The sequence below is a fragment of the Felis catus genome, chromosome B1, assembly GCF_018350175.1.
Source record: "Felis catus isolate Fca126 chromosome B1, F.catus_Fca126_mat1.0, whole genome shotgun sequence".
Taxonomy (NCBI): domain Eukaryota; kingdom Metazoa; phylum Chordata; class Mammalia; order Carnivora; family Felidae; genus Felis; species Felis catus.
In genome coordinates, this window is record NC_058371.1 from 143458582 (window position 1) to 143483512 (window position 24931).

General features: G+C 37.0%; 1 protein-coding gene across 2 annotated transcripts in view; it reads left to right on the forward strand.

The window, feature by feature from the left end:
* NUP54 (nucleoporin 54) overlaps positions 1 to 18680 on the forward strand; it is a 30498-nt gene extending 11818 nt beyond the window's left edge. For both annotated transcript variants that reach the window (XM_003985270.5, XM_019829347.2), the window contains 9 exons: positions 997 to 1223; positions 2988 to 3175; positions 3914 to 4110; positions 5740 to 5794; positions 6236 to 6329; positions 11510 to 11617; positions 15608 to 15727; positions 16012 to 16122; positions 18151 to 18680. In XM_003985270.5, the coding sequence (XP_003985319.1) occupies positions 997 to 1223; positions 2988 to 3175; positions 3914 to 4110; positions 5740 to 5794; positions 6236 to 6329; positions 11510 to 11617; positions 15608 to 15727; positions 16012 to 16122; positions 18151 to 18279 (1229 nt within the window). In that variant the 3' untranslated portion in view covers positions 18280 to 18680. The remainder of the gene's footprint in view (positions 1 to 996; positions 1224 to 2987; positions 3176 to 3913; positions 4111 to 5739; positions 5795 to 6235; positions 6330 to 11509; positions 11618 to 15607; positions 15728 to 16011; positions 16123 to 18150) is intronic.
* Positions 18681 to 24931: the final 6251 nt, after the last annotated feature.

The following is a 24931-nucleotide window of genomic DNA, read 5'->3' on the forward strand; positions in this document are numbered from 1 at the left end:
GTTTATTATACACATTTTTTTATATATTTTTTTTTCAACGTTTATTTATTTTTGGGACAGAGAGAGACAGAGCATGAACGGGGGAGGGGCAGAGAGAGGGAGACACAGAATCGGAAACAGGCTCCAGGCTCTGAGCCATCAGCCCAGAGCTTGACGCGGGGCTCGAACTCACAGACCGCGAGATCGTGACCTGGCTGAAGTCGGCCGCTTAACCCACTGCGCCACCCAGGCGCCCCTATTATACACATTTAATAGCAATAAAGGTTTAAAAAACAATTCCACAACTTCACAAACTTTACTTTTCCATTTCATATCCATATGCATTCTTTCTTTCTTTTTTTTTTTTTTTTGGTGTGGGTCTAATATGGATCCACCTTGTATACTGGTAATGGAATTACTTGTATGAAGAAGATAATCATTAGAAAAGCAAGTTAACATTGTAAGGATTGTCCTAGTATATTAGTTTCCTAATGTTGCCATAACAAAGTATCACAGACTTAGTGGCTTAAAACAACACAGATTTATTAGCTACAGTTCTAGAGATCAGAGATTGAGAAATGGGTTTCATTGGCCTAAAATCAAGGTGGTGGTAAGGCAATTTATGTACATAAACCCTGTGTTACTTCTTCAGGCTCCAGGGGAGTATCCATCCCCTTGCCTTGTCCAGCTTCTAGTCTTTCTCTCCATTTCTTGGCTTATAGTCCCTTCCTCCATCTTCAGACCTCACTTTGACTCTGACCTCACACTTCCCTCTTCAGAACCTTCATGATTGTGTTGAGCCCACTCTGATAATCTGGGATAATGTCAACTCAGTCTCTAAATTTAATCACATCTGCAAAGTTTCTTTTGCTGTGTAAGGTAACATAGGTTCTGGGGATTAGGATGTGGACATTGTGGGAGTGGGGGAGGTTGTGGGGGGTATTATTCTGCCTACCATATCTAGGTTCTGAATTGATTTTTTTCTCTTGAAATACTAATTATGGGGTGCACTTTTAGCATTAGGTGGTCTCTTCAGTCAGCCTACACAAGCTCCTACCCAGTCCAACCAACTGATAAATACTGCAAGTGCTCTTTCTGCTCCAACACTGTTGGGAGATGAGAGGGATGCTATTTTGGCAAAATGGAATCAGCTGCAGGCCTTTTGGGGAACAGGAAAAGGATATTTCAACAACAACATTCCACCAGTGGAATTCACACAAGAAAATCCCTTTTGCCGATTTAAGGTATTAGTACTTCTTTTGATCCTTACTTGAAGAGTGTGTGTAAGAGAATGTAGTGTCTGGATTAAAATAATACCAAGAAAACAATTGCTTGGTTTTTAGCACTCCTGGAACACGGTACAGTTATGCTTTTGCTTTAAAAATATAGAAGTTATTAAAATGAAGTGATTTCTTACATATATGTGATTGAAGGTGACCAGAATATGACTGAAGGAAGGTGTGATTAGAATATAACTTAAAACTGAGGAAAAAGTGTTAACAGAAGGGGAGTGGTCTGCTTGGCATCTATAAAGGGGAGACCCAAAATTAGAATTTAGTGGTATTCATCCAACACTGTCCAGGAAAGTACACCCTAACCAGCAGACAGAAGTAGATGTTCTGTTTGGCATGTATAATTCTCTTGGCACTATTACAGCTGGATGCTAAAGCCATTGAAACAGTGTAGTCTATTTTCTTTCTGATTCCTTGCCTACCAAACAACCTTTTCATTTGAATTTAACTTCTCAGAGATTCTGTTTCATCAGCTAGTGAGAGTATTTAGGTCAATTTGATGGTGTATTTTTCATAACAAATTAATGTATTGCAATCCAGCTTATACTTCAGCCACTTTGGCAAAAAACCAAACAAACCCACTTTTTGCTGCCTATGTCAATCACTAATCAATATGTACATAAGCCCTTGTTTGGAGCTGCAAGGCTGAGGATCAGACCCTTTGAACATGGTTAAACAACAAAAAGTGACTAGCATACCTTATTAAAGAACATCTCTTTATCTCATCACTTTAACAAAAAGTTTTTGAGTGTTTATAGTTGAAATTTTAATACTTTTGTTTAGTGAGAGCTATACAGTGGACATTTTTTTAAATCTGATGTATAACATACATACGGTAAAATGCAAACTAGTGTAGAATGAATTTAAATTAAAAAAAAATTGTTTTAGTGTTTATTTTTATTTTTGAGAGAGAGAGCATGAGCAAGGGAGGGGCAGATAGAGAGGGAGAAACAGAATCCGAAGCAGGCTCCAGGCTCCAAGCTGCCAGCACAGACCCTAACGTGGGGCACGAACCCGTGAACCTCGAGAACATGACCTGAGCCGAAGTCAGATGCTTAACCAACTGAGCCCCATTTTTAAATTATTTTTTTAGAGTTGCATAAATGGTGACCAAAGAGAAGACTTCTATCTAAAAGAGTGCTTAGAAAGCCATGGTTTGTCATATTTAATATTATATTAAAAACTAACATGCTTCATAAAGTTTTGTATTACATGAAACTATAAAATGAGGTAGATAGTCCTTATAATATTTTTAAATTTGACAGTGTTATTCTACTTTAGAAGTATTTATATTCAGTAAGTCATTTTTTTATATATCTAAAACTTAGTTTAAGATCCTGTAAGTATATAGTAAAATAAATTAGATCTTGGTCCATCACTTTTGCAGTTACTTTTACAGTTACATGCAGAATTGTTTCATCAGAGTTCAGAAACACCCAACGATAACAAATATCAAAGTTTTTCAGAGGAGAAAGCTATTTGGTTACTCTGTTGGAGAGGAAATTTAAATTTCACTTTAAGTTTATATTTTTGGTTAAAATAGTTTCTTTTCATAATTGTGTGATTGCTATAGGGCACAGAGTGGTGGGAAGAATCATTATTTCCTTCTTTAGCAGACATTAAGCTGTTTTCCTTGTTTAGGCAGATATTTAAGATATTAAACTTCTGATTTAAAATCTACATATTTTTGATATTGTTTATTTTGTCATTCTACAGGCAGTAGGTTATAGTTGTATGCCCAATAATAAAGACGAAGATGGGCTAGTGGTTTTAGTTTTCAACAAAAAAGAAACAGATATTCGAAGCCAGCAACAGCAGTTGGTAGAATCATTGCATAAAGTTTTGGGAGGAAACCAGACCCTTACTGTAAATGTAGAGGGTATTAAAACACTGCCAGATGATCAGTAAGTATACATTAAATGTACTGTTTATTTCTGTGTGCCTGGGTCCAGAAAGAGTGATCAACAGTGTTTTTGTTGATAAAACACAAATTAAATCTTAGAGCAGAATGTTATTTCTCAGCTAGTGACCATTCAGTATTGACAGCAACATTTGTTTAAAAACTTTTTTCTTAATCTTGGAGTTCTTAACCCACAGGATGCTAATAATTCCTTAGATTTTCCATTCAGAAACAGGAAGAAACATTAATCATGGCTGTATGCCCACAAAGATGTTACTGGAAAGTGTGATTACTATTCATGTCCATTCATGGCTAAATATGACTGACTTCCCTTCCCTTTTCTTCTATATAATTTTCATACTTAGTGGCGATAACATTTACCTGAGGATATTTTGGGTTAGAAGAATTATTATCAGTGAGATATAATAACTGAGATCAGATAAGCTTCAACAGAATCTCCAAAGTACTTCTCAATTCTGGAAGATACAGGACTTTGCAGCTAAGCAAACCTTTTACAAATATATGTCTGTCTCATTTTAACTTTATCATTTAGGTTGATTTAGAGGTGAACTTGTGAAGTAAGGGTTCTTTATTTTCCAAGATTTAAGAAAATGCTATTTTAATTCTCTTGTAAAACAACAATCTTTGAATTCAAGTAGCACCTTTCTAAAATCACATGCTGTAGTGATATTTGGAGCTATGAGTTGTGTGCTGTTTTATAACTTAATTATTTTTCCCCCAGGACGGAAGTTGTCATTTATGTTGTTGAGCGTTCTCCAAATGGTACTTCAAGAAGAGTTCCAGCTACAACACTATATGCCCATTTTGAACAAACTAATATAAAAACACAGTTGCAGCAACTTGGTGTAACCCTTTCTATGACTAGAACAGAACTTTCTCCAGCACAGATCAAACAACTTTTACAGAATCCTCCTGCTGGTATGTTTTAGAATGACAAGAGTTGAGGAAATGATAGATTTAGAAATATATATGCTTCCTCTATTTTGGGCGATAGTAGTTGGTTATTAATAAAATCAGTGTGTATCATGTCTGGTATTTTGGGACATAGTTTTGAATGTTTTCATTGTACTAATTCATTGTCACTTAGCTTTTTTTTTTTTTTTATCATGGTTAATGTGTTTGTTAGAAATTTTGGGAAATGTTGAACTAAAGAAAAATAGTCCATAAGCTACCCAAAGGTAATTCACTTTTAATATTTTTATTTTTTTCTAGCTTATTTGTTGTTCTGAGTATTCAAGTAAAATATGTGTTCTCACCTTAAAAAATAGTAGATAGCATAACTAAATTGAGTATATGGCCTATATGACAGATCCTCTTTATCTCCTTTCCACAGAAACAGCTACTATTAATAATTTGTTGTACATGTGTATGTACATGGAAGTGCTAAAAAAAAAAAAAGGGGATTCTGCACTGTACATTTACTGCAACTTGCCTTTTCAGTTACAGTATTTCTTAGCACTTTCCATGTTAGTACATGAAAATATTCTTTTTAAAATCTACATGGAATACCACGGATGTACCGTACTTCACTTCTAAGTCATTTCCACCTTTTTTTATGATATTAACATCCTTGTAAATATGTCTTAGAACATGTGGATCTGTATTTTTTTAGAATAGATCCCTGGTAATGAAATTTTTGAGTCAAGATTGTGTATATTTTATGTATTGTTAGATACAAATTGCTCTTCAAAGAAAGTTGTACACATTATAACACAAAGGTGTTTCTTATTTTTCATTTTTCTAATATTTTCTCATTTTGATTTATTTTTGCCTACAGTGGAGGTTGTCAGTCTTTTTAATTTTGCCACTCTGATTGGAAAAACTTAATACTTACTTTGATTTGTATTTCCCTGATACAGTAAAATTAAAGCTAAGTAAAATTGATTACTAAGTAACAAAGTATATTTTACTAAGTAAAACATCTTTTTGTATGTTTATTAGCCACATGTTTGTATCTTTTATGAATTACCTATTCATGTCCTTTACCCATTTTTTTTTTTTATGTTTATTTTGAGAGAGTGAGCATGTGTGCAAGTGGGGAATGGGCAGAGAGACGGGGAGAAAGAGAATCCCAAACAGGTTCCCACTCATAGCCTGGAGCCCACTGTGGGGCTCAATCCCACCAACCATAAGATCATGACCTGAGCTAAAATCAAGAGTTGTACGCTCAACTGACTGAGCCACCTGGACACCCCTGCCCATTTTCTGTTAGATGTTTTTGTCTTCCTTTCTGATTTATAGGAACTTTTTCTATATTCTGGAGGGTAATCTATTTTCCTATAGGTTGTAGGTATTTTCTTTCAATCTATAATATTTTTTTAAGCTTTATCCTACAAATAATTTTCATTTTTGTAATGGTTATATTTGAGGGTCATTTTTTATCACAGCTTTTGAGTTTTTTGTCTTACTTTTAGGAAGGCCTTTCCCATACAAATATGAAAATGGAGAATAGTTTTTATTTTTTTGATTTTGGTTTTGTGTTTTTGGTTTTTTTGTTTGTTTTGTTTTTTTTGTTTTTCCAGAAAAAAATATTTGTCTTTTTGGTAGGTGTTGATCCTATTATTTGGGAACAAGCCAAGGTGGATAACCCTGATTCTGAAAAGTAAGTATATCTTCATCCTGTTTTCATATAAAAACTAGTATTTGCTACTAGGGAAGCCAACAAATGCCAACTATTAATTACAATTCTTACCTTTGAGTTGAATTTCAGTTTCATTGCTTTTTAAAGAATGTTCACTGGTAAGGCAGTGTAGTGTAGTGTAAACATTGAAATCTGAGTACCAGTCCCCTAATTATACTTGCTTTTAAAAATACAACTTCTGACCGAACTTTATTTCCTCATTTGTAAAATAAAATAAGGAGGAGGTTGAATAAAATCATTGTGATTTAACATGATTGATTTCATAGTCCTTGATCTGCCTTTGAACCCTAGAAATGTATTGTTAAATTATGTGGATATTATTATGAAAACCCTAATTTCTTATACTTTGTAATAACAGTAAAAGGCTTAAGGTATGAAAATTAACCAGTTGGATTTCTTCAGGTTAATTCCGGTACCCATGGTGGGTTTCAAAGAACTTCTTCGAAGACTGAAGGTTCAAGATCAGATGACTAAGCAACATCAGACCAGATTAGATGTAAGCATTTAGCTTCATTCTCTGCTTCTAGGAGTAGTAAAAGAGATTATAGACACTTGTTTTTACCATGCAGATTACCATTTTGTTTTACAGGGAAACAACATAGTTAGTGTACACTGTAAGTTAACAATTATAGTTTTGTGCAAGTACTTAATATAGAGCCTCCAAAATATATAAATCTTATTTGATACATTTTAACAATGAATTTAGAATTGTTAGCATTGCTATTAGTTTGTAATTTCCATTTCGAGCCTGAGAATGCATACTTTCTTAATTAAACAATTATATTTATGAGGCCTTACCAAAATGAAGGCTACAGTTATGATTCTTTATGTTGGCGTAGTATAATTGTAGATTGATGAAGCAAATTTAAATTACTGAATGCTTAAATCTACTTAATGTTTTATTAAGTAGACCTAGTAATCAAATACTTAAAAGTTCTTGAGGGTTACCTCCACATTCTCGTATGTGGAAATCCTGATAACATATTCACTCAGACTGAATAGTGAAAAGCTTCCTGCTTTATGAAGCAACCCATTTCACTGTCAGCTAGCTCTGATAAAAATTCTCTTTCTTACATTGATCTAGTATCTGCCTTGGTATAATTTATACCCTTTTTCCCTGGCATTGCTTTGTAAGCGATAGCTATGCTTCCTGTGATAGCACTGTAGATATTTGAACATTGTTCTTTTGAACAGTTCTTCTTTTTTAGTATTCCCTTCTCTGGCATGTAAATTCAAGCATGTTTTTTGTTTGTTTTGTTTTTTAAGTTTATTCTGAGAGAGAAGGAGAGAGAGAGACAAAGTGAGTGGGAGGGGCAGGGAGAGGAAGAGAGAGAGAATCCCAAGCAGGCTGTGCACTGACAGTCCCAATGTGGGGCTTGAACTCCCGAACCGTGAGATCATGACTTGAATTGAAACCAAGAGTTGGACGCTTAACTGACTGACCCACCTAGGTGCCCCCAAGTCATTCTTCATGTGACATGATTTCCAGCGCCTTCATCATCTTAGGCTGGCTGGACATACTGAATTTATTCCCATCACTTTTAAAATGAGTTACAGTAGTACTACAAATAGGGTTTGACCAAAGTTCTTCAAAGTAAGACCACAGAAGCTATTACTTGCCTTTAGTTTTGTCAGTCTTGGTAGAGGTTTGTCAATTTTATTGATCTTAGTAAAGAACCAAGTTTTTGGTTTCGTTGATTTTTTTTTTCTGTAGTATTGTTAGTAATTTCATTAATCTCTGCTTTTAAACATTTCCTTCATTCTGCTTGCTTTGGGTTTTTCTCTTTTTCTAACGAGACCTTTCCTTTCTAATATAGCACTTTAATGCTGTTAATTTCCTTCTAAGCACTGCTTTACCTCAATCGTGCAAATTTTGATAATGTTATAGTTTAATCTCCGATGCATTAAAGATATTTTCTAATTTGTGGAATTAGAATTGTGGAACAGAACTCCACACTTGTGGGAGTTCTGTTTGACTGTTGGATCTTTTTGACTAATAGATTATTTTAGAAGTATGTTTCATTTCCACATCTTTGGAAATTTTCCTTTTACTCTTTGATTTCTAGTCTAGTTAGTTCTATCATTGTCAGAGAACTTTGTATGATTTCAATTTTTTTAAGGTGTTTAACCCACATGCCTTTGAATAGAATGTGCATTCTGCTGTTCTGGGTGAAGTTTTCTGTTAGTGTCAGTGAGATGCAGTTGGTTCATTCTTCAGTTCTACTATATTGATTTTTCTGTTTAGTAGTTCTATTGTGAGGGTTGAAGTCTTGAGCTAGAATTGTGGGTTTTGTCCTTTGCTCCTTTCAGTTCTTTAAGTGATTGCTCTTGGGCCTTTCTCAGTGGATGGAAGGTGGGGTAATGGTGTTGGTGCTTTATCCCCCGGGGCACATTTGGCAATGTCTGGAGACTTCTTTGGTTGTTAGAACTGGGTGAGTGCTATAGGCATCTACTGAGATGAGGCGAGGGTGCTGATAAACATCCTATTGTGTACAGAACAGTGCCTCTGCGACAGTTATCTGGCCCAAATCAATACAGTGGTTCCCCGCTTAACCGCCATCTGGAAGCAGATGATCGTCCTGATGAATCATCGGGTCAGTAGTAGCCTAATGCTGTGTCACAATGCCTGCGTCATTCACTTCACTTCATCTCATCAAGTAGGCATTTTATCATCTCACATCATAAGAACAGTAGTGCAGAACAATATTTTGAGAGACCACATTCATGTAACTTATTCCAGTAGATTGTTATAATTGTTCCATTTTATTGTTAATCTCTTACTGTGCCTAATTTATAAATTAAGCTTTATCAAATATGTGTATGTATAGGAAGAAACATCCTATATATAGGATCTGGTACCATCCATGGTGTTAGGCATGGGGGTTGTGTGGATGAGGGGTACTGCTATAGTACTGGAGCTGAGCAAACCTCTAGATATTACAGTGTGTCTCCTCCATCAGAACTAAAAGGCTTTTCTTGGAGTTGTCAGCATTATGCTCACTTCTCAGTTTTGGGCTTTGTTGAAACCTGTGGGGTGTGCCAGAATTGGGGGAAATGGTAACCTCACCACCAGTTCAGTGGTACTTCAGTTCATGTCTCCTTCCCCAATCCTCCTGCCACTATTTATTTTTCAAATAGTTGCCCGTGCAGTCTAAGTTTTATAGCTATATTCAGTAGGTGAGATAAGAGTGGCATATACTAAAGTCCATCTTGTCCAGAATCAAAATTTTTCCTATCTTGGGGTACCTAGGGGGCTCAGTCAGTTAGGCTTCCAACTCGATCTCAGCTCAGATCTTATGAGGGTCGTGAATTCAAGCCCCACGTTGGGCTTCACACCAGGTGTGGAACCTACTTTAAAAAACATTGTTGGGGGACGCCTGGGTGGTTCAGTAGGTTAAGCATCTGACTTCAGATCAGGTTATGATCTCATACTTCATGAGTTCAAGCCCTACATCGGGCTCTGTGCTGACAGCCTGGAGCCTGCTTCACATTCTCTGTCTCCCTCTGCCCCTCCCTGGCTTGTGCACTCTCCCTCTCATAAAAATAAACATTTAGAAAAAGTTATTCCTATCTTTTCCTAGTTTTTATGTTGGATTTATCTTTTCTTTACTGAATTTCAGGAGTTCACTGTTTACTCTAGATTTTAATCACTAGTCTGATTTAAATGGTACAGAGGTCTCCTACTTCTCACCTTTCTGCCAACTCTGCTTTTTGGTGTCCTCAGTTGAACAGAAATCCTTAATTTTAACATAACAATACCCACTAGTTTCTTGCCTTGTGTTTTTCTTCTTGGGATTTTGCTCAATAAGTCATTCTTCAATCCAAGGTCTGAGAGTCTCCTACATTATTTTTCTGACATTTTATTTAGAATTTAACCTTCCACATTGGGGTCTTCTGTCTTCATGGAGTTTGACTTTGTACAATAAGTGGTATGAACCCAACTTTATTTTTCTCTAGTGGGTCAAGTTTGCCAATGTCATCCATAAATAATATCCAGTGTTATTTTACCCAGTGATTTATCAAAGCAAATTTATCCAACCAAATTCCCATATATGTATATGTTATCTATTCTGTTCTTAAGTCAGTTTTACCTTTTTCTTTCTTCTTTCTTTTTTTTTTTTTTTACGTTTTCGCTTTGTAGTGTATCTCAATGTGTGGTAGAGTGAATCTCTGATCTTTGTTCTTTTCAGAGTTGTTTCATCTTTATGGATCTTTACTGTTCTGTAACAGTCTCAGAATCTATTTGTCAAAATGCTAGAATTTTAGTTGGAACTGCATTAAACATATTTGTAGAGAACTGAATCTTAATAAATTATTCCATTATGAACACACTATGTTCTTTTATTCACTGAGGTCTTTACTCATTGAGGCAGTCTTTTGAAACAGTTTAAAAAACTTTTTTCTTGAGGTGGGGGGAAGGAACAGAGAGGTAGAGAGAGCATCTTAAGCTGGTGCCATGCCCAGCACAGATGCAGGGCTCAGTCTCACAACTCTGAGATAATGACCTGAGCCAAAACAGAGTCAGATGCTTAAGTGACTGAGCCACCCAGGTGCCCCTTTAATATTTTCTTTAAAAACCTTGTGCCTTCTGGGGCACCTGGGTGGCTTACTCACTTAAGCTTCAACTCTTAATCTTGGCTCAGGCCATGATCTCACAGTTCATGCTTTCGAGCCCCACACCAGGTTCTGCACTGACAGCATGGAACCTGCTTGGAATTCTGTCTCTCTCAAAATAAATAAACTTTAAATAAAGAACTAATAATTTTAAAAACCCTGTGCCTTCTTTCTTGGGTTAACTCCTTAGATTGTTTTAGTGTTTGTGAATAAATACTAAATGGCAACCATTTCTACTTTTCTTAGTTATTGTTGGTTGAGAAGACCACTATATTATTCTTGCATCTGGAAGCCTGTCAACTTTTTAAAACTGGGGTGGAGAAAGTGCCTAGGTTATGTAATATAAAACATGGCCACCTAATTTTGTTCCTTCAGCATGAGCTGTCACTGGAAAGTTCCCTTAAAAGGCAGTGGACTAAATGTCTTGCACAATCTTCTTCTTACCCTCTTTTCTTATAACATCTCAAGGCAGTGCCACAGAATGATTATGATAGGAATGGTTATGGGATTCAGGTTGGGTAGCTTTAATGAAATGAGTTTTTAACTCTGTCTGTAAGGTTAAGACTTCTGTTAAGGCAGAACAGTAACAATTTCAGGCCAAAGAGCAAATCCATGATGCCAAGGCATAAAAATGTATTAGGTTGTATAATAAATATCCTTCCTTTCCCCTCCACTTTGATCACTCTCTCTAAAATATTCAGCACTTAATACTGGACTATACTTTTCAGATTGTCTGTTAAGGCCACTCCTGGATGTGACTTCATAGATATTTTTTCCATTCAGGGCCTGGTTGTTGGTCCTATACCTTAATATTTTTCAAGTATAGGTTTTATTTTTCTATACACTTTGCCTCATCACTAAATTTCCTAGAGCTCTTAAGAAGCCTTTGAATGGTACTTTTTAATTTTATGGGTGCATAGATGGGAAGAACTATAAAGACAGATGTAGAGGTATTTATATTTTGAAAGATGAATCTCCGTCTCAGAATCAAATTTTGCATATAAACCTGATAAATATTTGTGATGTTTATACTCACCTTCAAAACTTTCTTTTGAAAAACAGATCATATCTGAAGATATTAGCGAATTACAGAAGAATCAAACCACAACTATGGCCAAAATTGCACAATACAAGAGGAAACTCATGGACCTTTCCCATAGAACTTTACAGGTAGTAATTTGGAATTTTTTTGAACATCTGTAAGATTATATGTGTGATGGTGCCGGATAGACAAAAACACACTGAAAGGAAGGAACAGTAATTTGAAACTAAGTACCAAACTTTCTCAGTAAAATCTAGAAGTCAGATGAGAGGTCTCACAGGAGTGGGTGAAGAAAGTAAATGTATTCTAAAATTCACATCTTATTGAGAGGGTAGAAGCAGTGAAGAAGTAAATCATCTTGGAGCATAGAAAGCATGTATCTAGTTCTCATAAAAGTAAAAGAAAAATATTTGATTTTCAGTGCTAGAAAAGGGAGTATAACTATTAATGAAACGGCCAGATGAAAAAACAACAGTGGAACGTCAAAATTAACAAGAGGGAGTAAAAGCATGAATAGCAACAAAAACTGAAATTTTAAACGATCATGAAAACAGAAACGTTAGGTACCAGAATCAATTGAATATATCAAGAGCTGTATGCAGAATAAAATTTGTAGCATTTAAGCTTTCACTTAAAAAAATTTTTTTTAAATGTTTATCCACTTTTTGAGAGAGACGGAGACCGAGCATGAGTGGGGGAAGGGCAGAGAGAGAGGGAGACACAGAATCAGAAACAGGTATCCAGGCTCTGAGCTGTCGGCACACAGCCTGATGTGGGGCTTGAACCCATGAACTGCGAGATTATGACCTGAGCCTGAGCTGAAGTTGGACACTTAGTTATCATCCTTAAAATACAAACGCAAAGAATAAGGAACTGGTACTTATCTTAAGAAGTTAGAAAGACTCTCAAGAGAAGCCAGTGAGAGAGAAATATGAAATAAGTGAAATAAAATTAATCATAGTACAGAGAATAAATCAAAAGCTGTTTCTTTGAAAAGATCTTTGAAATGGCTAAACATCTTTTCAAATTTTGATGGTAACAGGACTTTGTCAAAATTCAAAATTTTGAAATGGCTAAACATCTCATAAGGAAAAGGAGAAAGGAAACATTACTACAGACAACAGAACAGAATGAGAAAATACTGCATGCAATTCAGGGCAACAAATTTGGGAGCTAGAGAAAACAGATTAATTTTGGTGATTTCAATTTTGCTAAAAAATCATCTACATAGGTGCAAAAATCTTAAATGGACAAATATATAAATGAGAAACTTCTTAAAGATCAACCATGGAAAAATACCAAGGCCAAATGTTTAACTGCTTAACTTTAACCACTAAAGAGCTAATTCCTTTAGACAAAAGGAAAAATCTATAGACCATTTCCCCATTTAAAATCACTTTGAGATATAATTCACCCACCATACATTTCAGTGTATATAGTTCATTTATTTAAAGTGTATATAGTTAGTGGTTTTTAGTATATTTAGTCTGTGCAACATTGCCACAGTCAATTTTATGACATTTTCCTCACCCTAAAAAGAAACTTCATTCCTATTAGCAGTCAGTCCCCATTTCATCCCAAAACCCTGTCCAAGCAACCACTTTCTGTCTCTGTGGATGTGCCTATCCTGGACACTTCAGATAAATGGCATCAAGAGATGTGGTCTTTTGTGAGTGGCTTCTTTCATGTAGCGTAGTATTTTTAAGGTTCATCTGTGTTGTAGCAGGTAGTATTACTTCCTTTTTATTGCTGAATAATATTCCATTACATGAAAATACCAATATTCATCAATTCATTAACATTTTGGTTGTCTCCCCCGTTTGGTTATTAACATATGTTGCTATTAACATTTGTGTACAAATATTTGTGTGGAGGTGTGTTTTCATTTTTCTTGGGTACCTAAATCTAGGATTGGAATTGCTTGGTCGTATGGTAACTCTGTTTAACTTTTGGAAGAGTTGCTGAAAACTTTTCCAGAGCAGCTGTGCTACTTTACATCTCTGCTTCTGGTACCCCCAAGTAAAATCTATTCATGTACATTTCTAATTAATACAGATGCAGATTACGCTAAGCGAAAGAAGCCAGATTTCAAGGCTACAAAAGGCATGATTCCATTTATATGATGTTATGCAAAAAGCAAAATGAGAGACAGGTAACAGGTCAGTAGTTGCCAGGGGCAGGTAATAAAGGGAGAGCAGTGACAAGGAGTAGATGGAAACGTTCTGTACCTTGATTGTGGTGATGGTAACAGGACTTTGTCAAAATTCATAGTAACTGAGCACCTAAAATGGGTGATTTTCTTACATGTGGACTACACCTCAATAAATGTGACCAAAAGCAACATAAATGCAAAAAGGATCCAACTATTTATCAAATCCTAAAGGAATATACTGTGATGAAGTAAGGTTTATTTCAGGAATGCAGGGTTGGTTTTATAACAGGAAATCTATCATAAAGGAAAAATATAGAGACTGTTACCAAAACGAACAGCAAATATTCAAAGAAGCAAAGCATTAAAATCCCATTCAGAAAGTAATCCCCCCCCCCAAAAAAGTAATATCCATTATCTTGGAGGTTTTCATAAATATAACAAGGTAATTAGGTAACTAATATAAACATTGGACAAGATTAAATTGTCTTTTTGCTGATGGCATGATTGTAATATCTAGAAAATTCTTATGAGAAAACCAGAGAATGTGGTTAAAATGGCTAGATACAAGATAAATGTACCCAAACCAGCATACCATTAGTGAAAACAGGAAAATATTATTGTGATGTAAAAATTGTAAGATATTGTAAGAAATTTATGAGAGAAGTACAAAATCTGAATTCGTCTTTACAAAATGACATATAAACCATATTTAGATGAGAAGATTTACTATCCACTTTATATAAAGTTTGAAAATAATTTCCAACTTTTAAAGACTTGATCAAGAAATCTTTCAGTTCCTCAAGAAGGATAAGTGTTTTCAGAACAGCTTTTGGGGGAACAAAAAGGAAATAGTGAAGGGGACTTGCAAGACTTTAGAACCTATTTTAAAGGTTCTGTGACAAATCAGTGTGGGACTGGCATAAGATTGGACAGTAAAGATAAACAGAACAGAATAGAGAATCCAGAAATAGATGCCGACTACATCTTCATGTTTCATATGATGAAGGTGGTATCTCAATTCAGTTGGTTTATTTAATAAATAATGCTAGAGTAACTGGCTGTCTGGGAAAAAAAGAAACTGGACCTCTGTATCATACCATAGACAAAAATAGGTGGATTAAAGATTTAACTAAAACATTTATGAAGCTACATGCATGACTGTAGACATTGGAGAGATTTTTGGCCAGAAAGCCAGAAACTATAAAATAAAATTGGCTAATTTTGCACAGCAAAAGATATCAGAAGCTGTTTGTCAATAGTCATGTGACAGATACCAGAAAAAGAAAATTGAATTTGCAAATGGTGATTATTCGTACTATACAAAGAGATTGTTTTTTACCAAAAAACTCACAGTATGGGCAAAAAATGTGTAAAGGCAGTTCATAGAAGAGCGAATGCAAAGTAGTTTTTGACTATTAAAGGATGCTCCTTTAACTTTTCAGGGAAGTACAGATTAGAGAAGAAATGTGAGCTCCATTCAAACTCGTCAGCTTGGGGAAAACTTAAATAACTTCTTGCTGATAGCAGTGTGGGGAAAAGGGTACTCTCATGTGGTTTATGAATTTAAATTGTAAAACAATCTAGCAGCTTTTGTTAGACTGAAAACACGTGCTTTTAAACCCAGCGGTCTCATTCTTGGGGGTCTAGATCATTATCTCTCTCTATAAAAGTTTATTACTAGAAACAGAATATATACCCCTCAATAGGAGGAATAACTGAATAAATTGGTTATTAATGCATGACAAATTAAGCAGTCATTAAAAACAAATTAGAGGCATGTCAATATTCTAATGTAGATTGCCTAATAAAAATGGACAAACCTAATCCAACTCTCAAACTGTTAAGATTCCTACTGTAAGTGTATTCAGCTGGTTTCTTTCAACAAATAACTGTAAGAAAATTACTTGCATAACTAAAAAGAGACTCATGATTCTGTTGGTATTGTTGGTGGATTTTCTTTATATAGGTCCTAATCAAACAGGAAATTCAGAGGAAGAGTGGGTATGCCATTCAAGCTGATGAAGAGCAGTTGCGAGTTCAGCTAGATACAATTCAGTGTGAACTGAATGCACCTACCCAGTTTAAGGTAGGCATTTATAGGACCATAGAGCTAGAATTTGTCAGTCTTCAAAAAGAGGAATTATGTATACTTGCTTTTATTAAGTATTTTGTTCTCTTTAATCAAAACTTCTTTTTTAAAGTAGATTCTTAATGATGTGGTTTTGGCTTACATTAATGTTTCATATAATGTACAGAGGGAGAATTACACAACTTTATAAGAGTAGTACCCATCCTTTTAAAAGAAAAAATTCTCTTTTAGAAGTGGTTGCTGTTATTAGCAGTTGTAATTTGACTCGGTCTTATTTTTAGGGCCGACTAAATGAACTGATGTCCCAAATCAGGATGCAGAATCATTTTGGAGCAGTCAAATCTGAGGAAAGATATTACATAGATGCAGATCTGTTACGAGAAATCAAGCAGGTAAGTGCACTAGGGCTAGGGTGCACATTTTAAAAGGAGAATTCACTTCACATCTGTTAGGCTTGCTATTACCCAAAAAAACAGTAAATAACAAGTATTGACAAGACTGTGAAGAAAACAACTTTTGTGTATTTCTGGTGGTGATGTAAAATGGTGCAAGTGCTGTGGAAACAGTTCCTCAAAAAATTAAACATCTAGCTGATACATGATCTAGCAGTTCTACTTCTGAATATATACCTAAAAGAATTGAAAGCAGGGACACACATATGTTCTTAGCAGCAGCATTCACAATAGCCAAGATGTCGAAGCAACTCAAGTGTTCAAAGACAGATGAATGGATAAACTAAATACAGTGTGTATGTATGTATATATATATATATATGTGTGTGTGTGTGTGTGTGTGTATATATATATATATATATATACACACACACACACACACACACACCCCGTGGAGTATTATTCAGCCTTAAAAATGAAGGAAACTAACACTCACTACAACACAGATGAGTCTTGAAAATGTTACGCCAAGTGAAATAAGCCAGTTTAAAAGGATATAGTATAATTATATAGTACACTTATACAGTGTAATTCAGCTCATAGAATGGTCGTTGCCAGGAGCCTGAGGGGAGGGAGAATGGGGAATTAATATTTAATGGGTACAGATTTGGGGAAGATGAAAAAGTTCTAAAACAGATTGTAGTGATTTTGCATAATGTGAATATACTAATGTTACTGAACTGTGTGTTTTTAAAAAGGGTTAAGATGGGTATTTTTGTGTTTTGTATATTTTATAATAAAAGATGAATTCAGTTAGTGGAGGCACCACAGTTCCCTACACCCTGCTACTCAATTTGTAGGTGGCAACAGCAACACACGAGAGGTCATTACAAATGCATAATCTCAGTCTTTACTCCAAACCTACTTAATGTATATTTTATTAAGATCAGAGTGATTTGTGTGTACAATTTGAGAAGTAACTGCTCTGTCCTCTATGCCCAACCTATATGTACCAATCATTGATCCCCTCAGCCCTCAGGGGACCCAGGTGGAGGTTGGGGTGGCCAGAACCCCTCCAACCACTTTTAGCTCATCTGGTGTGAAAAGTTTGGAAAGTACTGCTCTAGTTTATTTTCCTCAGTATAAATACAGATTGATTTAATGAAAGCTGTCTAACCAGTGACTGTATCTAAAGGTATTAAAATGGTAAATTTTGAGGAACATCTTAGGGCTGTTGTCATGGCCTGGGGCATTTTTAGATGGTTATAATTGTCACCTACAAATCCAGTTTTATTATGTGCTTTAGAAGGGATATTGCTATATTATACAACTAAAATCCAGTTTGGCTCCTAGGTTCTTGGGACATATACATCCATTTGATTATAGTCCATTGTAAATAACTACAAAAAACTAGCTGAAAAAGATTCCAGTATATTGATAGAGTGATTATGCAATAAAGTTTAGAATAACATGAACACTTGTTTTGGGACTGGATCACAGCTCATCACCTAGTTTAGGACCTTGAGCGGGTTTCTTACCTGCATCTCAATTTTCCTATCTGTAGAGATGCTGTAATGCATCCCCAAAGAGTGCTTAAAAAAATTTTGTTAATACCCATGAAGCTCTGAAAACTGCCTTAACACTTGGATGCTTTAAAATGTTAGCAATTGTAGTTCTGTTACCATCATTATATACTTGGTACTTCAAAACATGAAAACTTTTAGTTTTCAGAATTATTTTGCTAGTCCTCCATATCTGAATACCTTCTTGTATTATATTTTAAAAATCTATATCTTCTGTACAATTTCTATGGAAAATACTGTTTATTTTTTTGTTTTGTTTACTATAGGTCATAGAAATGTGTTAGCACAAGCTGTAGTATGAAATGTTTTCATATGCATGTCCACTCTATTTAGAGCAGCTACCAAGTGCTGTATTGCTAGTAAAATAGTGAAAAAGTCCTTTTTCCTGTGCATAGTTTGCAGTTTAATGGATTAATACATTAATATATATTTTAATTCCTTCTAGCATTTGAAACAACAACAGGAAGGCCTTAGCCATTTGATTAGCATCATAAAAGATGACCTAGAAGATATAAAGTTGGTAGAACATGGATTGAATGAAACCATCCACATCAGAGGTGGTGTCTTTAGTTGACAATTCACAAACTTATGTTAAGGGTTTGTGAAATGTATCTTCTTGCAACATCAGGCCTTCCTTAAGAATGAAACTGACCACATGGAGGGGAGAAAAAGAAAATCCTCTCCTGGCTTTTGAGGAGGTTACTGTCAAATTATTTTCATCAGATCTGAAATAACATCCACTTCACAGCTGTTCAAAGATAGCCTTCAAAAGATTCATACCTGAAAGCTGTTACTGTAAAAGAGAAGTACATAATTACGAAAAGTATGTGCCGCTGTACATTTGGACAACAGCATTATTCTTAAAACTAATCAGTGTTTAATGATTATTCTCCATTGAGCCTGTACTCTGCTTTCCATAGCAAGTAAATATGAAATACCTACTTTGCACATAACAAAATAAACTGTGTAACTATTTGGCTGTTGGAGCTTTGTACTTCAGAATGTAAATGTACGTCAGTTTTTATATATTTGTGAATTCATCTGTGGGAGGAGTAAAGGAAATCCAAGAGTATTTAATGATTGTGGTTATCTTTTCATCCTATAAAGATTTGAAAATATATTTTTATATTATTTTACTTATTTGGAATTTACAGAACACACTTAAGCAATTAGGATATAACAGAATTACATTTTATCATTTTTGCAACTTTTTTTGCTTTTTAGATCTTTTTATTTCTTAAAAAAATGATGAAAACAAATAAATTCTTGATTGTAATTACTTTTATATAATTCTGTCTGATGCTTTATTTGGCTCTGGGAAAATAACCATGTCCTCACAAGTATTAAATCATAACCGCAATTTAAGAATTCTAGTCTTGAGTTTGATTTTTCCCTCCTAAGGAAAATGTATCAATGCTGACCTAGTTTGACTAGGTTATGGCAAGTAAAACTTATTTCAAGTATCATCTATGGTAAAGAATCCCCTGGGGCACCTGGGTGGCTCAGTGCAGTTGAGCATCTGACTTTGGCTCAGGTCATGATCATGCGGTTTGTGAGTTCAAGCCCCACATCCAGCTCATTGCTGTCAGCCTGTCAGTGCAGAGCCAGCTTTAGATCCTCTGTCCCCCTCTTTCTGCTCCTGCCTCTCTTGTGCTCTCTCAAAAATAAACATTAAAAAAATTCCTTAATGTATCATTCGGAACTGAAAACACTAGAAAAATCTGAATTAGACATCATGATATGATTTTTTTTAACAGATTATTTTGAACAATTTCTGACTACAAACTTCACCCCTGGGCTGTATGTTGACCCCTCTTGTAGTGCTTCAACTTTTCATTTCTGTCGTGCTTTGGCTTGTAATGAGAAGTGTTTTGAGAAACAGGCCCGTGAATCTTGCCACACTGTGTTTATGGGGATGGTGAGGGATGTGATACTTATCAAGAGGCCATCCTCTCAGATCTCACTGAAGGAAGTTCTGTCCAGCTGTAAACTAGGTTAAAGTTGTGTAGAAGACTGGGAACTTCAAAAATGATTCTTTCCAAGTTAGGTGCTGAAAATTTCCAGCCACTTTTGCCAAGTTAATGCCATGCAAACTTGCTATATTCTCTTCCATCATACTTTCCTACTCATTGTGGCCATTCCAACAGTCCCAAAAGAGGAATTTGTCTATTTTCCTGTGTTTTCTTCCTCAGCCAGAAAACAGGCAGTCAGTCCCATCCTCATCCATGTAGCAGAGTATGGAAGGAGTTTCTGGCCCTCTGTATACCCTCCTACAGTAGGGAGAGTTGTTGATGTAACTGATGAGAATTGTTACTCACTGAGCCACATACTCTAGTGGACAGACTGTGAGTCACGCATGCTATGTTCACTTCTCTCGCCTTTTGTTTTTTGTGCTCTGATACTCTTAGGCTAATTTCACAAGGTAAATACTCCTAGACAGGGCCAGTCAGCCTCCCAAGTTTCAATCCCACTAACTTCATGTGTTAAGGCAGGCTTATTACCCTTATTCATATAGGCTGTTAGATAACTGGACTTGGTCAAACTACAGGTGTGGTCCAAGCAAGTAAGTCAAGTTCCAGTTTGGGTGGGTAGGAGGAGGAAGGACCCAGTTTGGCCTTAGGACTAAGCTGTATTCTCCAGCGCTATTTATACAAGTTCTGTGTTTAATCTTCAACTGGCTAACAGTTCTTGCAGACAGTCGACTCAAAATTCTGAACATGAACAGAGGCGAACAGAAGAAAGCACACTGAGACTGCAGGGAAGATGACCACACAGGAGGATCCCAGGCCCACCTCCTCCCACAGACACACTGAGGATGCAACTGACTCTGAAAATGACCTGAAGACTAGCAAAACGGCTCTCCTGCAGCTAGGGATATAAAAAAACCACACTGAGAAGGGTTCAGGAGGCGAAGATGAACCTGAGAACCAGCTAGTGTGGTGACCCACAAGGAATGGAGGTCTTCCCTGAGTGAGGGGATCAGACCCCACATGGGGCACATGGAGTGCTTCCAACCCTGGAGACATGCACTGGGAACATGAGCCCCCATAACATCTGGCTTTGAAAATCAGCAGGACGTCTCTCTGGGAGACTTGGGAGGGCAACAGGAAACCCATTCCACTCTTAAAGAGCCAGAACCCTATATCATTAGGTTCAAGACCAAAACAGAGGCAGCAGTTTAAAGTGTCTGGCTTGTATCTGAAGTCTTTATTGACTAATTTTAGGCTACATGCTGGAGGGGAAGGGTTCTGTAGACACTTTCTCCATGAATGGGCATGCTGGTGCACACAATTTTTCTTGCCCTCCTCTTTAAGCCTAGCTGGCCAGCCGCTGGCAGGAGCTAGTATTTACACTCCATCTACTTGGCTATTACTGCTTACCTAGCCCTGGTGTTCTCCTGTGGACCTGCCCCAGCAGGCTCTCTTTGACAGTAGCTCCCACCAAGCAAAACTCAGCAGGCAGCCTCCTTGTAGCCCTGTGCCCCTCCAAAACCTATCCTGCCCCAGGAAAGTGGGGGGAAGGACCAAGCCCTGTCTTCCACCACACATGCAGCAGTTGCAGCCAGCCGTACCAGGAACTAACCCCACTCCATCACCACACCCATTACAGCTACAGCCACACCTCTTAGCCAGCCAAGCAGGGGACGAGCCCTGCACACCAGTCTGCCCACAGCAGTCATGACCAGTCATTGCAGCAGCCCTGCCCACCAGTGTACCTGCAGCAGCGGCAGCCAGGCCTCACATCCACCTGTGCTGGGGGCCAGCACCACCCACCAGTACACCCTCAGCTGTCCTGGCCCAGTCACAACAGGAGGGTGCATGCAGCCCACACGGGACACCCTCAGAATGCCTGGTTCTGGTGACCAACGGGACTATGCTACTGGACCCCAAAGGATGACTTCTATATAAGGTCACTACTTTCAAGACCAGGAGATGCAGCTGACCTACCTAACACTCAGAAAAAGAGTCAGACAAAATGAGACAATGAAAGAAAACAAACCTCAGGAAAAAACTACATGAAACAGCAATCTACTTGAGTTCAAAGTCATGGTGATAAAGATGTTCACTGGACTTTAGACAAGAGTGGATGAACTCAGAACTTCAACAAAGAAATAGAAAATATAACAACCAATAAGAGGTGAAGAATTCAGTACTGAAATAAAAAATACATTAGAGGGAATCAACAGCACATTAGAGGATGCAGTACAGATCACTAATCTAGAAGACAGGGTAGCAGAAACCACTGAAGCTGAACAGCAAAAAGAAAAAAAATTTAAATGAAGTTAAGATTAAGTGAGCTCTGCAACAAGTGTACTAACATTTGTGTTATAGGGATCCCAAAAGAGGAGAGAAAGAGCCAGAAAACTTATTTGAAGAAATAAAAAGTAGAAAGCTTCCCTAATCTGGGGAAGGAAAACAGACATCCAAGTCCAGGAAGCACAAAGAAACCCCTAACAAAATAAACCCAAAGAGGTCCACACTAAGACACATAATAATTAAAATATCAAAAATTAAAGATAACATCTTAGAAGCAACAAGGGAAAGCAACTAGTTACATACATTGAAGCCCCCATAAGGCTATGAGCTGTCTGTTCACCAGAAACGTTGCAGGCTAAAAGGGAGTGGCAGAATATGTTAAAAGTGCTACAAGGGGGAAAAAAAGGTACAATCAAGAATATTCTACCCAGCAAAGTTATCATTTAGATTTGAAGCTAAACCAACCTTACAAGAAATGTTAAAGGGACTTCTTTAAGGCCATAAATAGAAAATTCTGAATGAAAAATATTTCACTGATGAAAGCAAACATATAGCAAAGGTACTAGATCACTTATAAAGCTAGTATTGTAGGTTAAAAGACAAAAGTAGTAACATCAGTTATATCTACAATAATTAAAGGATACACAAAAAGATGTAAAACGGGCCATCCTAAAACATGAAGGAGGCAAGTAAAAATGTAGTGCTTTGAGAGTATGTTTGGATTTAAGTGACCATTAACTTATAGATCTAGATTACATAGAATCTAGATATTGTATATATACACAGAATGTTATACATGAACGTCAAGGTAGCCACAAACCAAAAACCTGTAATACATATACAAAAAATAAAGAGGAATTCAAGCACAACACTAAAGAATGTCATCAAATCATAAAAGAAAGCAAGATAAGAAAAAAGGAACAAAACTACATGAAACAACCAGAAAACAATAAAATGGCAATTAAGTTCATGCCTACCAATAATTAGATGTAAAGAGATTAAATGTTCTAATCAAAAGACAAAAGGTGATGGAATGGATAAAAAGACAAGACTCACCTACATGTTGCCTACAAGATATTCACTTCAGACCTAAAGACATACAGACTGAAACTGAAGGGCAAGAAAGGGATATTCCATGCAAAAGGAGCCCTCCTCACCCAAAAAACACACCAGGGTACCAATACATATGTCAGATGAAGTAGACTTTAAAAATAAAGACTATAGGCTGGGAAGATGGGGGAGTAAGAGGACCTTGAGCTTCCTTAGTCCCCCAGATACAATTAGATAACACCCATATCAGAATAAATAACCCAGAAAATGACCTGAAGACTTGGCAGGACAAACTCCACAACTAAGGCAGGGAACAGGCCACATCAAAGAAGAGTGAAGATGTGGTCTAGGAGCAAAACGGACCATGCCCATCCACACAACTGGTGGTGCAGAGAAAGCCGGAAAACAGACTTTCACACCAGGGATCCCATGAATGAGGAGGACAAATCTCCATAATATTTGCCTCTAACAGTCAAAGGTGCTGAATATTTTGAGTTCTTAAAACCAGCAGGACTTAAAGCCTAAAATTTGAAAAATCAGTGGGTTCAGCTCAGAAAGCCTGGATGGCATTAGGACATTAGAAACAGCACAACAGCCTACACAGATACAGCTTAGAACTATCAAGTTGAAAAACAATGGGGAGCCGATGGGAGGGAGAATGATTTGATCATCTCATCATAGCCAGGAAAGACAAGGATCACAGGGAGAGCCCTCCAAGAACAAAGGAGCTGGCAGGCACCATTTCCCTCTTCCACCCCCACCCCCACCCCAAACAATGGCCACCTGGGAAAACCAGCAAGGTGCTGACACTCCTTACCTAACTTACTAGCACCAAGCCCCATCCTCCATTGCTTGGGTGGATCCGCCCTCCCCAGTCACATCTGCCTGAGTCCTGGTGCCATGGGCCCCTCCCCGAGAAGACCTGTGCAAACCCTGCCACCACCACCTGTCCTGATCCACCCGTTTTCCAGGACCTCGGTTCCCCATGCAAGGGGGTAGGTCTCATTTTGCAAGCAGATCACTGCACACCTTGCCACCCACAAGAAGCAAAGGACCTCTGAAGACAACTGGACTGAAGGAAAAAGAGGCCAAGACTCAACAGCAGAGCACACATAACACACATGGGAGACACTCCCTAAAGCACCAGGCATTGGGGAACAGGAGACACTGCACTTCAAGGCACCACAGGACATCTTCTTCATAAGGCTATTATTGTTAAGAACAAGAAAGTAGCTGACTTTCCTAACACATACACAGAAAATCAGACAAAATAAGGAGACAAGAAACATCTCCCGAATGAAAGAAGACCAAACCACAACAGACCAAAATGAAATGGATGTAAGTAATATGCCTGATAGAGAATTTAAAGTAATTATAAAGATACCCACTGGACTGGAGAAAAGAGCAGAAGACATCAGTGAAACCTTTAAAACAGATAAAAAAAAAAAAAAAAAAAAAAAAAAAGAACCCATCAGAGATAAATACAATTAATGAAATTAAAAATACACTTTATGGAGGGGCACCTGGGTGGCTCAGTCAGTTAAGCGTCCGACTTCGGCTCAGGTCATCATCTTGCAGCTTGGGAGTTCGAGCCTGGAATCAGGCTCTGTGCTGACAGCTCAGAGCCTGGAGCCTGCTTTGGATTCTGTCTCCCTCTCTCTCTGCTCCTCCTCTCTCTGCTCCTCCCTGCTCACATGCTGTCTCTCTCTAAAAAATAAATAAATGTTAAAAAAAAAATTTTTTTTAATACACTTTATGGAGTAAATACCAGGCTAGATGAAGCAAAGGAACGAATTAACAACCAGAAAGACAAGTAATGCAAAGTGACCAAGCTGAGAAAAGGAAAGAAAATTATGTGAGCTGAGAATAGTCTTAGGGAACTCACTGACTCTATCAAGTGTAATAACACCCACATTAGAG